The 13,382-nt window shown below is 36.4% G+C and overlaps 1 protein-coding gene across 19 annotated transcripts in view; it reads left to right on the top strand.

Moving 5' to 3' along the window:
* SYNRG (synergin gamma) overlaps positions 1 to 13,382 on the top strand; it is a 65,235-nt gene that overhangs the window by 33,262 nt on the left and 18,591 nt on the right. For 15 of the 19 annotated variants that reach the window (XM_079132084.1, XM_079132083.1, XM_079132087.1 and 12 more), the window contains 3 exons: positions 774 to 1,724; positions 11,203 to 11,796; positions 13,207 to 13,370. In XM_079132084.1, the coding sequence (XP_078988210.1) occupies positions 774 to 1,724; positions 11,203 to 11,796; positions 13,207 to 13,370 (1,709 nt within the window). The remainder of the gene's footprint in view (positions 1 to 773; positions 1,725 to 11,202; positions 11,797 to 13,206; positions 13,371 to 13,382) is intronic. The other 4 variants (XM_079132085.1, XM_079132088.1, XM_079132093.1 and 1 more) reach the window with 2 other exon arrangements.

Raw genomic sequence — 13,382 nt, 5'->3', positions numbered from 1 at the left:
TTAAGACTCATGGGCCCAGACTGTTATGCATAAGTGTTCATAAGTACAGTGAGATGACTGATTTCAAGAAAGGTCACCTGATCACAGATTTTTTTTTTTTTAACTTATTTGTTAGAGAATATAGGGAGAAGCTGCTTTAAAATGTGTCTTTAGCCAGATTCTTTGGCAACTAACTAGCTATCTTTTCAAAAGTTTTCACCCAAGTTATCCTCAAATTAATGCCTGCGTATACTGGAGCAAGATCACATAGTATCTTCCTCCACCCCATTGGTGCTGTGTATTGAACCCAGGACCCTGTGCTTGCTGCACAAGGTGTACCACTATTCTACAACCCCAGCTCCTAATGATTCTGAAAATGTCTGGTTGTTCAAGGTGTTTCAGTGTTGTATGACCTGAATATTAGATGCACGATTTCTTCTAATACTTCACTGGTACCTTTGGGATTTTCTTTTTTAACCATGTAACATGTTTTATCTTTAAAGGGCTGCTATTTCAATTCGCCTCTCTCAGGAACCTCCAGTGCCTGTTTCTGTTCTGTTGAATGCTTAGCTGGCTGGCCAAAAGAAGAAAAAGTCTCTGAGAACAGTGCCTACTTCCTTATCACTAGGCTTCAGTGTGGAAACAAACACATAGTTTGACAGAGTTTAAACTGTGATTAATGTCAAATCAGTGGGGAAAACCCTGTAACGTTACACTTTCAATTTAATATGCTGTAAATTATGTGGTTTTCAATTTAGCATTCTTGTTTATTTGTCATTTTTTTTTTCTTTCAGGAGAGAGCTTTGCAGAATTCAGATCTGCCGGAACTGATGATGGCTTCACCGATTTTAAAACAGCCGATAGTATGTCACCACTAGAGCCACCCACAAAAGACAAAACTTTTCCAGCATCCTTCCCCTCAGGAACTATACAACAAAAACAGCAAACGCAAGTGAAAAATCCTCTGAACTTGGCAGACCTAGATATGTTTTCTTCAGTTAATTGCAGCAGCGAGAAACCCTTGTCTTTTTCAGCTACATTTAGCACATCAAAATCAGTTTCCACACGACCCAGTCAGCCAGCAGGTTCAGCCACAACGATGACAGCACTGGCATCAACTAAAACTTCTAGTTTGAGTGATGATTTTGGAGAATTCAACCTTTTTGGGGAATATTCTAGTCCAGCATCTGTTGGGGAGCAGGATGACTTCGCAGATTTTATGGCTTTCAATAACAGCTCTATGTCGTCTGAGCAAAAGGCAGATGATAAATACGATGTCCTTAAAGAGGAAGCTAGTCCTGTTCCTCTAACCAGCAACATGGGCGGCACAGTAAAGAGTGCACAGAACCCAGCTGCTTTATCCACCAAGTACGATGTCTTCAAACAACTTTCTCTAGAAGGAGCTGGATTAGGTGTTGAAGAATTAAAAGATAACACTCCTTCTGGAAAAAGTGATGATGATTTTGCTGACTTCCACTCCAGTAAATTTTCTTCCATGAACTCGGACAAGAACTCGGGAGAGAAAGCAGTGGCTTTCAGACACACCAAAGAAGACTCTGCTTCAGTGAAGTCCTTGGATCTCCCTTCCATTGGTGGCAGCAGCGTTGGCAAGGAGGACTCTGAAGATGCACTCTCTGTTCAGTTTGACATGAAATTGGCTGATGTGGGAGGAGATCTTAAGCATGTCATGTCTGATAGCTCTTTGGATTTACCAACAGTTAGTGGCCAGCATCCTCCTGCTGCAGGTGAGGAATTGGTGAGATTGCTCTGGTGATGGTAATGTAGATCGTAAAAGTGATTCTGTGGGTGTCGATTTACAGAGGAGTGAGGCTCTGGCCCTTCATGGATTCCTAATAATTAGCCTCCTTGTTGCCAGTCTCCTGGAAGCAGTGTTAAATTTGATTCTATGGATCCTTGAATATATGGATACTGTGATTACTCCGAAACTAGATTGGATAGCTAAAATATTTTTATTTTTGAAATCCAATACTATGCTGGCATCAGAGGCACATTAAAACCCACTGTTAAATGAACCCTACATTGCCAGAAATTTTATAGATTTGTAGTGTCAGCAGTCTTCATTTCTGCGAGCAAAATCAGTGTTTTCCTCTCCTTTTTTCTTCTCTTTGGTATATTTAGAAGCTGCCAATGTAGTACTCTGTTTGATTTACAGAAACTGACTCTTCTTAGCCTAAGAAAATAAAAAAATTCTAATGAGTTATACTTCAGTGTGCCACATTCCTCCAAGAGAAGAAGAGGGAAAGAGCTTATTTATGGCTGTGTGGCACAGTCTAGCAAGAAGGAGGGCCTATGTTAGTGGAGTCCCAGGTACTGTTTTCATTGTGAGCTCTGTTACTGAAAGTATTAAGATTTAACAAATCTGTAGATGCTAGATAGGGTGACTACTAACTTTCTGATAAAATAATTGAAAACATTATTATGAAACCCTCTTTAAATTCTGTGTAGGTTTACACGTAGCAGTTTATTCTTTAGTCCAACTTCCTATCATAAAAGCTAGATACCCAAGTGTCCTAGTTTTTGTTTTGTTTGGTTGTTTTTTTTTTTTTTTTTATATGTATATAGTAAGATAAACCTATTTTGTGGCCTTTAATAATGAGAAGTTCTCAGTATTACTGTATTCTGGAAAATGTATTCGGCATATGAAGGGTTTTTTTGTTTTTTTTTTTTTTTAACCTGAGAGAGACACATAAGACACTTCCAAGTTTACAGGTTCAGGCAGAAATTGTAAAGTACAGTAGCTTTTGCATATATCAGATTGCTAAGTCAGAAAAAAAATTGCATCCATCCTTTGGTTACTGAAATGTTGGAGGTTTTCTTAAGCTGGGTGCTGAATTGGAAGCAAGTTGGCAGAGACCTTATATGTAGTGTTGCTACTTGCTAAGGTATTTTGCCAGTGCAGTGGGCTGTCTGAAGAGCTCCTTGTGCCCTTGGCTATTTTCCTTTCATTTTGTTTTGAGTTTTTGGTACTTTTCTTGCAAGTTTTCTTTTTTCCTTGCTGCTATTTGTTTGGTAGGACGATTTTGGGGTTTTTTTTGTTTTTGTTTTTTTTTTTTTTTGGTTTTGTTTTGTTTTTTTCTCTGTTGTATGAGCTGCTGGAGCCACAGCAGTTGGTTGCAAAGTGTTCTGTTTTCTAAACAACAATATTTGACTTTTATTTAAAAAGCTCATAACATGTATACTAGCCTTTTGGACTCTGAAGTTATTAATTAGAAGCTATTTTTCTGAAAATGAATCTATATTCTTTCACAGTGCCAAGCTAAATGTCTTTATGAAACAAGTCTAATCTGGGTTTGGGGTGTCTTCTCTTCCTCTTTTTATTTGGGGAGGGGAGGTTGGGTTTTTGACTGAGCTTCTTCTGATGAACCTGTTAAAATAATCTGTGCTCATGTTCTTTATGTATGTTTGGAACATTCCCAGATTGGAACCTGTCATGTTCAAGCCACCTCTCTTCAGTGTGAGGATACTCTGAAAAGCAGATTGTTTCCTCTCATTGATCTGTAAACCTGTTGGAAAGGTGCAGTATCCCTTTAGAGCGGTTGTTTAAAGGGTTGATGTCTGACCAAGGATGTCTGTACCATTGTTGAGCAAATTTTGCTACATAAATATATTAAAGAGGGTGAATGGCAGAGCTTTCTTCAATGTGACGTTTATTCTTCTGTTCACCACAGTATCTCCTGCTCTCTTAGTTTGAGTGTCAAAGGTACATCCTGTCGGAGAAATTAAAAGTGGACCAATGAAGTGAATAAAACCTAGGAGGTAGACGACTGTGGACCTTAATTCTGTTTAGAAACCCTAACTTAACTCTGAAGGGGATACTGTCTCTTTTTAACTCCTGCTATAATTCTTTGTATGGAAGGTAGATAATACTAATAACATTGCCTGATTTTTCTGCATATTATTACATTTAACCCTTTGAGCCCTTGCTGCATATAATTTCAACTAGGCTGCTTCTTTCCCCCACTAAATTTAATCTCTCTGGCACTGAAGCATCTTGATGTTCAGTCGTTAAGACCATTGGGTTTTGTTGGCAGCAAGAGCTTAGTCTTATTTGTGACATCCTCAAAGGGTTAGCAAGACTTCTGTAGCTACCTACCTGTAAAGTAGCTCCTCTTTGACATTGAAAATCTTTGTATTTTAATCAGCGCCTTAATTTTTTTTTTGGCCGCTTTTCTAATGTCTTTTTTTTCAATTTAGACATTTTCTGTGTGAATGTGCCTTCTTGAACTTGCTTTAGTATATTCTTCTGCAAATACTGATCTGCATGCTTATTCTGATGACTTCTTTTCCAGCTCTTCTGTACCACTATCTTTTGTGATCTGTAAGTCCTGTGTTAATAAATAATTCTTTGGCATATTTTGAAAGTGTGGGGATGTGTGTAATTTGTATTTTTTCAGGGTTAGACCAAAGAAACACCTAGCTGGTATCAAGTTTAAAGCAGTAATATCCCTTGAGGTTAGACCATTTTTCCCTTTGTTTTGTTTCCTCAGACATCTCTCTCCTATGAGAATATTGGTACATTTTGGTCTTTGCCCCTTATTAATAACATAGATGTATGTTCTTAATATGGCATTGGGTTTAAATATAACTGTAGGGCTGGGGAGGTAGCTCAATGATAGAGCACTTACTTAGCATCTATGTATATATGGATCTTGGATCTATGTATATAATATATATTATAAATATTATCTATTTATTTAACCTGTGTTTTACATATTTTTTGTTCCATGTATCTTATATATAATATACAGGTACACATATATATTAAAACGTGTTTTAAAAAGCTTAAACTTTACACTATATAATAGGGAAAGAGAAATTTTTCTTAACTAGAAGAAACTAGAGTATATTCTTTTGCAGGGCACCTGTCTACTAGGAGTTACATTGTGAAGAGAAAGGGAAATGTAAAGGAAGAGAATGTAAGAATTGAGTGTTGGGAAAAGAGATACACTGATATTAAATAACTAGATATTTATAAGCATAAATTAACTTTTTTTTCTTGTGCTAGAGATCGATCACAGAGCCTCATACATGCTAGGCAACCACTCTACCACTGAGCTACATCCTCAGCCTAATATAAGCTTAATTTAAAATCACCAAATGATACTGAGATGGACTGAATACCGTAAATCTAAACTGAATTTCAATTGCCAATCTCCAAACTAGAAGTATTCAGAGTTGATGCAAGGAAGCCCTCAGGACTGAATTTGATTCAAGCGTGAAACTGGGTACTTTATCCTCTAATGGCAAGGCATTATCTTTCTTTCCAACTTCAGAATATATTATGAAGTGGGACCCTGTCTTTTTTCCCTCATAGTACATCAAACAAATTTTTACAACAATTTTAGGGGATATATCAGACTCAGTAATCTTTAAACTTTTTTCATTTTTAAGAAAACAATTTCTAGAAGGGCAAATGAAAGCAATGAATAGGATAAACACAGAAAATATTTTCAACATTTTAGGATATAATAGTGAAAAACCATGGGAATAGTATTGTTTTTCAGGTCAGACACCCAAACCAAATAAAAACTTGGTAAAAAGGGTTATTTGAATTGTTTAAATTTTTTATTCTTGGGTTTTGAAGTTTTTAGTTCTTTTTTAAAATTTGTTTTTAGTTGTATATGGACAAATACCTTTGTTTCATTTTTTTACGTGGTGCTCAGTATAGAACTTGGTGCCTCACATGTGGTAGGCAAGTGCTGTACCACTGAGCCACAAACCCAGCCCGAGGTTTTTAGCTCTTTGTTCATTTTTAGAATTTGAGGAAGGAAGGAAATTAAACCATTGAAGATGAGAATTCTGAGTTGGATTCTTGAGAGATCATTTTCATATCTCAAATATGCCACTTGAGAAAGACAAAAGTTGCTTGTTAGGCTTTAAATTAACCCTAAGAAAAACTAGGCCTGCCATTGAAATAGCGTTTTCCAGAGCAAGCTGAATAATACTTGGTTTCAAAAAACCTTCTATAAATGTATTATATTTTAATTATTACATGTGCTGCTAAAAATTTGTAACCTTGATCTATTGATAACATCAGCTGCCTTTAGGAATTTCCCATGCCATGTATCTAATACCAGTCTCAGGGTGGCTTTGAGGAATTCCTTTGTCAGTGGAATTCTCCAGTGTTAGGGTGGGTCCTCTGGGACCATTTCATTTTAACTTCTTTCTGAGCAAAAGTGACTGACTATAACTGTGAAGCATACATTCACACGTTGAACAATTAATTTTTCCTAGGTAGCATATTATATTTTTAGGGAGGCAGTTTTAATAATGTAATACAATGACATAAACTTTTTTGGCAATAAAAACTTGGAAGAATTCTATACAGTGGATTCAGACAAACAAAGATATTGTTTACCCCAGTGTCAAGTAAGATATGATGAGTTAATGCTTGTATATCAGTGCCTGATAAATTATACAAATGTATTTATGTTGTACAGTCACTCTGTTGTTCATGTTAAAATCCCTGCTGATTTTTAGACATAGCACGTGAACAGGAAGGAAACATAATATCAAAGAAGCTATGCTAAATCCTAAAATAATTCCAAGAATGAAATTTTTTTTTCTTTTTATGTATTTGTTTTATTTGAGCCAATCTTACTATGTTGCCCAGGCTGATCTTGAATTCCCAGGCTCAAACAGTCCTCAGTATCCCAAGTAGCTGTACTAAAGGTGTGCACCACTGCACCTGGAGATGATTATTTATTCACTACCATGCTGGTGATTGAACCCAAGGGCTTCATGCTGGGTTGAACCCACATGCTGGGCATGTGCTTTACCACTGAACTACACTCTCAGTCTGAATTATTTTATTTTTTTGAAAGTTGCTTTTAGTTCCTTGTTTTTGCATTGAGTACTTTTTGTAAGTTGTTTTGGAAATTTTTGGCTCAATAACTCTTGAGAGCATAAGACGGTTATATACACAGAAGGATCTCCTAAGTATTGCCTGCCTGCTTGCATGGCCCAAAAGCCTCAATTCCAATTGCCACATTCTGTGTTCTTTTTTGCAGTACTGGTGACTGGACACAGGGTCACTCTACCACTGACTTACATCAGCCCTTCTTATTTTTTACTTTGATACAGAGTATCACAAAATTCCTGAGACTGGCCTCAAACTTGCAATCCTCCTGCCTCAGCCTCCCTACAGAACCCTATGGGTTTATATGGGCATGTCACCACACCCAACTTCATTTGGTATCATATTGATAAGATTTTTATTGAAGACCACAGACAGTCCCACTGTATATCTTGCTATTAATTTCTTGGCTTTTTAATCTCCTCTCACAATATCCACAGGATTGCCATTTTTCTTTATGGAATTTAAAACACTGATGTAGAAACCTAAAGGAGCTTATAGGTATGGATATAATTTAAACCAGTGTTATGGAAGTCAGCACCAATAAAGAACTGGAGGTTTTCATGCAGATTAGACAACACTGGAAGGCAATTATACAGCAGCAGCATTTGATAGCTTGTCACATTTCTACTGTGATTAGCTTGTTCCCAGTTTTCTTCTGTAACACCCAAATAGGTGTAGACTTAACAGGACACATTGAGACCAGGTTTGACAATTAAACAGATTATTTTCTAAGGTAGAATAGATCCAGGAGTAAAGAGAAACTGAAATGTATAAATATTTCATGATTTGCATTTGGTGAAACCTGGATTAAATCATTATTGGAAGTTAAAAGATATTTCATACTTAGTCCAATGAACATAGTTATTGCTATAAGGAAAAAAAAACTCAAAAATAGTGGAATGTGAGCATGTACTTTCTTTCTTCTTTCTCCAAATTCCTTCCTCAAAAGCCAGTAACTCTTAATCCCCTAGGCCTATGTTTACAACTTTAGAAAATGTCTGTAAGAATGGGTATAGCCTTCTGTGTCCCATAGTGGCTGCTCACATTCTTGGAAATACCTTGTTTTCATGTACAACATCCATTCAAAAGAGATTTGAATAGAGGTTACAGAAGAGACTGATAGGGTTACTTGCCAGAATGCACAAGAAATCTATGTCTTGATTTGAGATCCATGATGGAAAGCAGATTGTATAGTTTATTCCTTTACCCTTTGTAAGAGGACATTCCTGGTTGCAAACAAATAGTTGTATTAAAGCACACAATTTGGTGTATTATCTGTGTGCAATTGCAGCTCAACCTAGCACAGCCTAGCAGTTCTCCCCCAGCAGAATTGGAAATACAGTAGTGATTCTCTGTTCATTTTGTTGTGTTCATTCTCTATTTTCTTTTCTCCTTTTTCTCTTGGCAATTTACAGAATTCAGCTATCAAATTGAAAACCCATCTATAGTAATTTCAGTGATTACAAAATAAAGTGTGGGTTATTTCACATCATTTTTCCAGACAAGTTTTCTATCACTTATATTGTAAGCGTTACATAATCCTTAATATTTTTAAAGCCATTATACAATAATACATATAGCGGAACTACTTTAAAAATGTAGAACTGTTAACACAGGAAATGGGGAATTTTTTTGCTTTAACCTACCTTCAATGAACTGATATATCACATTTTTCTTAGAAAACGGTTTATAAGTATTCATTATGCCAGGAAATACTACTGTATTGTTGATAAATGCTAAAGATTAGAGATAAGTGTTATGTAAATGTTCTGTCTTATATTGCTTAGTAATGTTCAGTTTAGTACTTTAGTAAATTACTTTTTGACCCCATCATAGCCAGTAAATTTAAGCAAAAGTAAATTTAAAACTCAACTTTGAGGCTTGATTTTAGTGAGTCTTTTATATTTACTTTTCAGTCTTGCATTTGATTTTAGTCTTTTATGGTGTTCGGCATCAAACACAGGGCCTCACAAATGCTAATTAAGCACTCTACCACTGAGCTACACCTCTAACCCTTGTTTGGTTATTTCTGTGTGTTGCTCCAGAACGCAAATGTTATATGCATATCACTTTTAATAAAAATAAGATTTATTAAAGACCTGTATAGTTATAAAAATACTTAAAAGCTCTTCAGTTAAGGTAATCCCTTGTTGCTTGTAATGCCTTTTACCTAATCATATGAGTCATTTCTTTTTTTTTTTTTTGAGTCATTTCTAATTTAAAAAACAAAAACAATAATCTTTCTTGTTGCATAATTGCACAAAAAGGTCTTTTTTAATACCATAGCAACTTGGTTACAGTGTTTGAACTGGAGCTGACTTCATTAAATTTATCTTTGGTCTCTAGAAAAATTGCTGCCCGTTAATAAATGAGATTCTGAAAGTCGTTCCTCATGTAGTTTCCCCAAAGAACTTTCTGGTAGGTCCAATAATAATAGTAATAATAATAATAATAATAAAATCTGTACTATGAAACATTTTTTTCTAAATCCCTTGAAGACTAGTCAAGTTAAATTACATCTGCCTACTGATTGAATTTCACCCAATTGAGTCTGGGTACTTTCTGACTCCTTTAAATAGTGGGAGAAAATCACTACAGCAAGAGACTAGAAAAGCATTTTGTCTAAAGTTTTGTTTCATTCATTATAAACTGTGCATTTTTTTTTTTGCTTGAATCTTTTTTTTTCTTCTGTTTAATAAGTCACATTTGAAGGGTACAATTTGCATTACAAAATTTAAAAATATGCCATAATTTGGTGATGTTTTTTCACTGGTTGACTTTTTCTAGCATTTTTATTAATTTTGTACCTTTAAAAGAGCTTTGAAAGAGATTTGGGGACTGGCAGGAGCCCTTCACTTCTCAAAACTGGATTTGTTGTAAAAGAAATGACCTAGTGTTTTGACTTGATTGTGAAAATCTGGATCACAAAACTTTCGGACATTTTCCTTGCCAATCACATGTGTGGTTTTCAGGGGGGCATTTAGCCTGCTTTCCTTCTACCTGTGTCTGAAATAAAACTCAGTGCTGCTCAGTGTGACAGATTGGACAGCACAGCTGTAAAAGTGGCTTCTCTACACCAGCCGTATTCAGCCTCAGCTGATTGTGCTTTTTGAAACTGAGCAAGAAATTATCCCTAGTAACATCACTAACATGATAAATAGACTTTTAATTTTTACTTTGAAATAATTTCATTTTAGGCCATAACAGCTGTAACCAAATGCTAGTGGTGGCTATGCTGAACCACCACTAGCTATTACATATTGCTCGTCAGCCCCTGAGCTGGCTTTCCACACACATTATCACAGTTGATCATTCTGGCACAGTTCAGCCAAGTACATAATTTTAAAGATAAAAATTTTTCTTCTCATAATTTTAAAGATAAGCAAACCAAGATTCAGAAATGTGAAATAATTTGCTTAGTGACCCACAAACAAGTAGGTGACAGAGGTGAACTCAGGTCTCTCCAAATTAAAAAACTTACATTCTTTCTGCTACTTATGCTCCCTCTTAAATTATTTAAACATATATTAAGAATGTTTCATATAATGAGTCTTATGCCCCAGCATTTCTTTTTCTTTTTCTTTTTTTTTTTTTTTTTTAATGGTTGGAGGGTTGGGGGAATAGATATGTAATTGAAACTGACATGGGAGCCCAAAAGAACCCAGACTTTTGATTCTGTGTTTTAAGGGCCAAAGTAGATTAGATTGATTTTTCTTTCCTCATAATCCATGACAGCAATATGACGTCCACATTGACCAAAATAACAATTAGGTAAGTAATTGCTTAATTAAATCTCATATTTGGCCTTGCCTGAGACATGAATTCCTCATTTATTAGTCAGGTGACTCTACTTTCACTTTAGTTTTGAGAAACTGTCATTTTTTAATCAGTTTGCCATGTCCGTTTTATATGACCATGTCTTCAGGAAATGTTTTCCGACAAAGTCCAGAGGAAGACATACTTTAAGTAGGGAATATGTAATACATTTTATAGTTTATAAGGAAACAGACAATGTATTAAATTACTTTAGTCATATCAAACAGTATGTATTCTGGTAGATGAACCTTTTATCTTTTTTAGTAACTTATAGTCAAACAGAGTGATCCCTTTTAACTAAGTGTAAAAACCAACTCAAGGCTATTGTGGGTTTTTTTTTTTTTTTTTTTTTTTTTAAGATCCGATATTACAGCCCAACTCCTTTAGTACAAGCTCTAAATGTAGTTATTCTTCAACATAGTATACAACTAGTCAAATGTGCTAGGCGTTTTGCTTCTGCAGAGTTCAGGGCATTTTGCCCAAATTGTGAGTTTGCCTCTAATTGTGGGGTCTTATTTCCCTTTCAGATATAGAGGACTTAAAATATGCTGCTTTTGGGAGCTACAGTAGCACTCTTACAATGAGCACCCTTACAAGCTATGACTGGTCAGACAGGGATGATGCTTCTCAGGGCAGAAAACTCTCTCCATTTGTCCTCTCAGCAGGAAGTGGATCCTCCTCAGCTGCCTCAGTTCTTCAAAAGAAAGAGACATCATTTGGCAGTTCTGAAAACATCACCATGACCTCTCTCTCCAAAGTAACGACTTTTGCAAGTGAAGATGTTCTTCCAGAAACTACCTTTCCAGCTTTTGCCAGTTTTAAAGACATGATTCCCCAGACCAGTGAGCAAAAGGAATATGAAAGTGGGGACTATAAAAATTTTACAAAACAAGACCTGTCTATAGCTGAACAGAGCCAAGAGGCCACATGTTCAAGCCCAGCTTCCAGTGGCGCCTCTCACGAAACCCCCAAAGAATGTTTAGATGACTTTGGAGAATTTCAAAGTGAAAAGCCCAAAATCAGCAAATTTGACTTTTTAGTAGCCAATTCACAAAGCAAAATGAAATCCAGTGAAGAAATGATCAAAAGTGAGCTGGCAACCTTTGACCTCTCTGTTCAAGGTAAGTAGTTTTTATTTTTTTTTAAATAACTTTTATTTATTGTGTGGTGCTGAGGATTGAACCCAGTGCCTCACATGTGCAAGGCAGGCGTTCTACCACTGAGCCCCAACCCCAGCCCCAAGGGAAATAACTTCAAGGTGATTTTATTATTGTGCGTTTATTCCACTGAGATGTTTAGATAATCTTTCTTAGAAATAAAGTGTTCCACCAGATGTGGTAGTGCACACCTATAATCCCTCCTGAGGCAGGAGGATCACAAGTTCAAGGTCAGACAAGGACTATTGAGTCTCTTAAGCACGAGACCTTGTCTCAGAATTTAAAAAAGGCTGGGGATGTACCTTGTGGTTAAATGCCCTTGAGTTCAATCCCCCATACCAAAAAATAATAGAGACAGACAGAGTTTACAGGGGGAGAGAAAGAAAAAGAAAGTGTTTTGGGATTAGCAAGAAAAAGATTTTTCCAATTTTTAAAACCAGGGTCAATTTACAAGTAGCTCTATTAAAGTTTTCCCTGAAACAACTGACATTGTATCAGTGTATCTTAACTGCTTTTGTACGAAACATAGACGTTTGTTGTTTGTTAGTATAGTGGTATGTTATTTAAAATAGCCAGAGAAATGGATTTGCTTCACTTGTGGACAAGTTAGCTATGCTCTTGTTCCCCGACTACAGTGTCTTTTAACACAAAAACTGCAATATGGTGGCTGTGGATCTGCCTTCAACATGCAGATCTGATTTGATTGATCCATAAAATGTGAAGTAATTGCCAATATTTAAAAATCATGAGATTTCACAATCCGGATTTCTAGCTTTTCTTAGAAAAAAATTGTATTATCTGGCAACACTAGGCCTGTGTTCCCATGTCTTGACAATCATCTGGAGGTGATTAGCATCATCCTCCATAGATGGGGCTCACTCTACCAGTTTGTGATCATCCCCCACTTTCTGCCTCACACTGCTTGCCTGTTTCAGACGACATTCAAATTTGCCTCTTCTGCTATAAGCCCATCCTGACAAGACAGCATTGACTTCAGTTGGATTGAGAGAGCATGTAGAAGCTCAGGTACAAATCCATAACCAGTCAGTGGAAAAGCAGCATATCTCATGTTCATGGATATTTAGAAATGTACTTTTGTCCTCTAGACTCTGATAACTCTGCACTTAGAGTTATGGAAGAACTACGATAGATCAGAGAAGAGTAATGTAGAAAACCAGTGCAGGGAAACCAAGCAAGAAAAAACAGTAAGAAGGATTCAACAAGGAGCTTTCTAGAGAGAATGAATGAGGATTGTTTTTCTAAATGCCTCATGTCATACCAGCTGAAAAAGAGGGGCATGTTAGCAAGCAGGAGCCTCTGCTTGAGCTAAACTGAGTAATCAAAATGTCTGACTGTACCATCCACTCCTCCCAGGATCACACAAGAGGAGCTTGAGCCTTGGTGATAAAGAAATAAGCCGGTCCTCTCCTTCTCCAGCCCTGGAGCAACCTTTCAGAGATCGTTCCAATACTCTGAGTGAGAAGCCTGCTCTGCCTGTCATTCGTGACAAGTACAAAGATCTGACCGGAGAGGTGGAGGTGAGCAGCATA

The sequence above is a fragment of the Sciurus vulgaris genome (assembly GCF_902686455.1).
Source record: "Sciurus vulgaris genome assembly, chromosome: 3".
Lineage (NCBI taxonomy): Eukaryota > Metazoa > Chordata > Mammalia > Rodentia > Sciuridae > Sciurus > Sciurus vulgaris.
The sequence above is the reverse complement of the archived record's forward strand: the minus strand, read 5'-3'. Positions and strand labels throughout refer to the sequence as shown.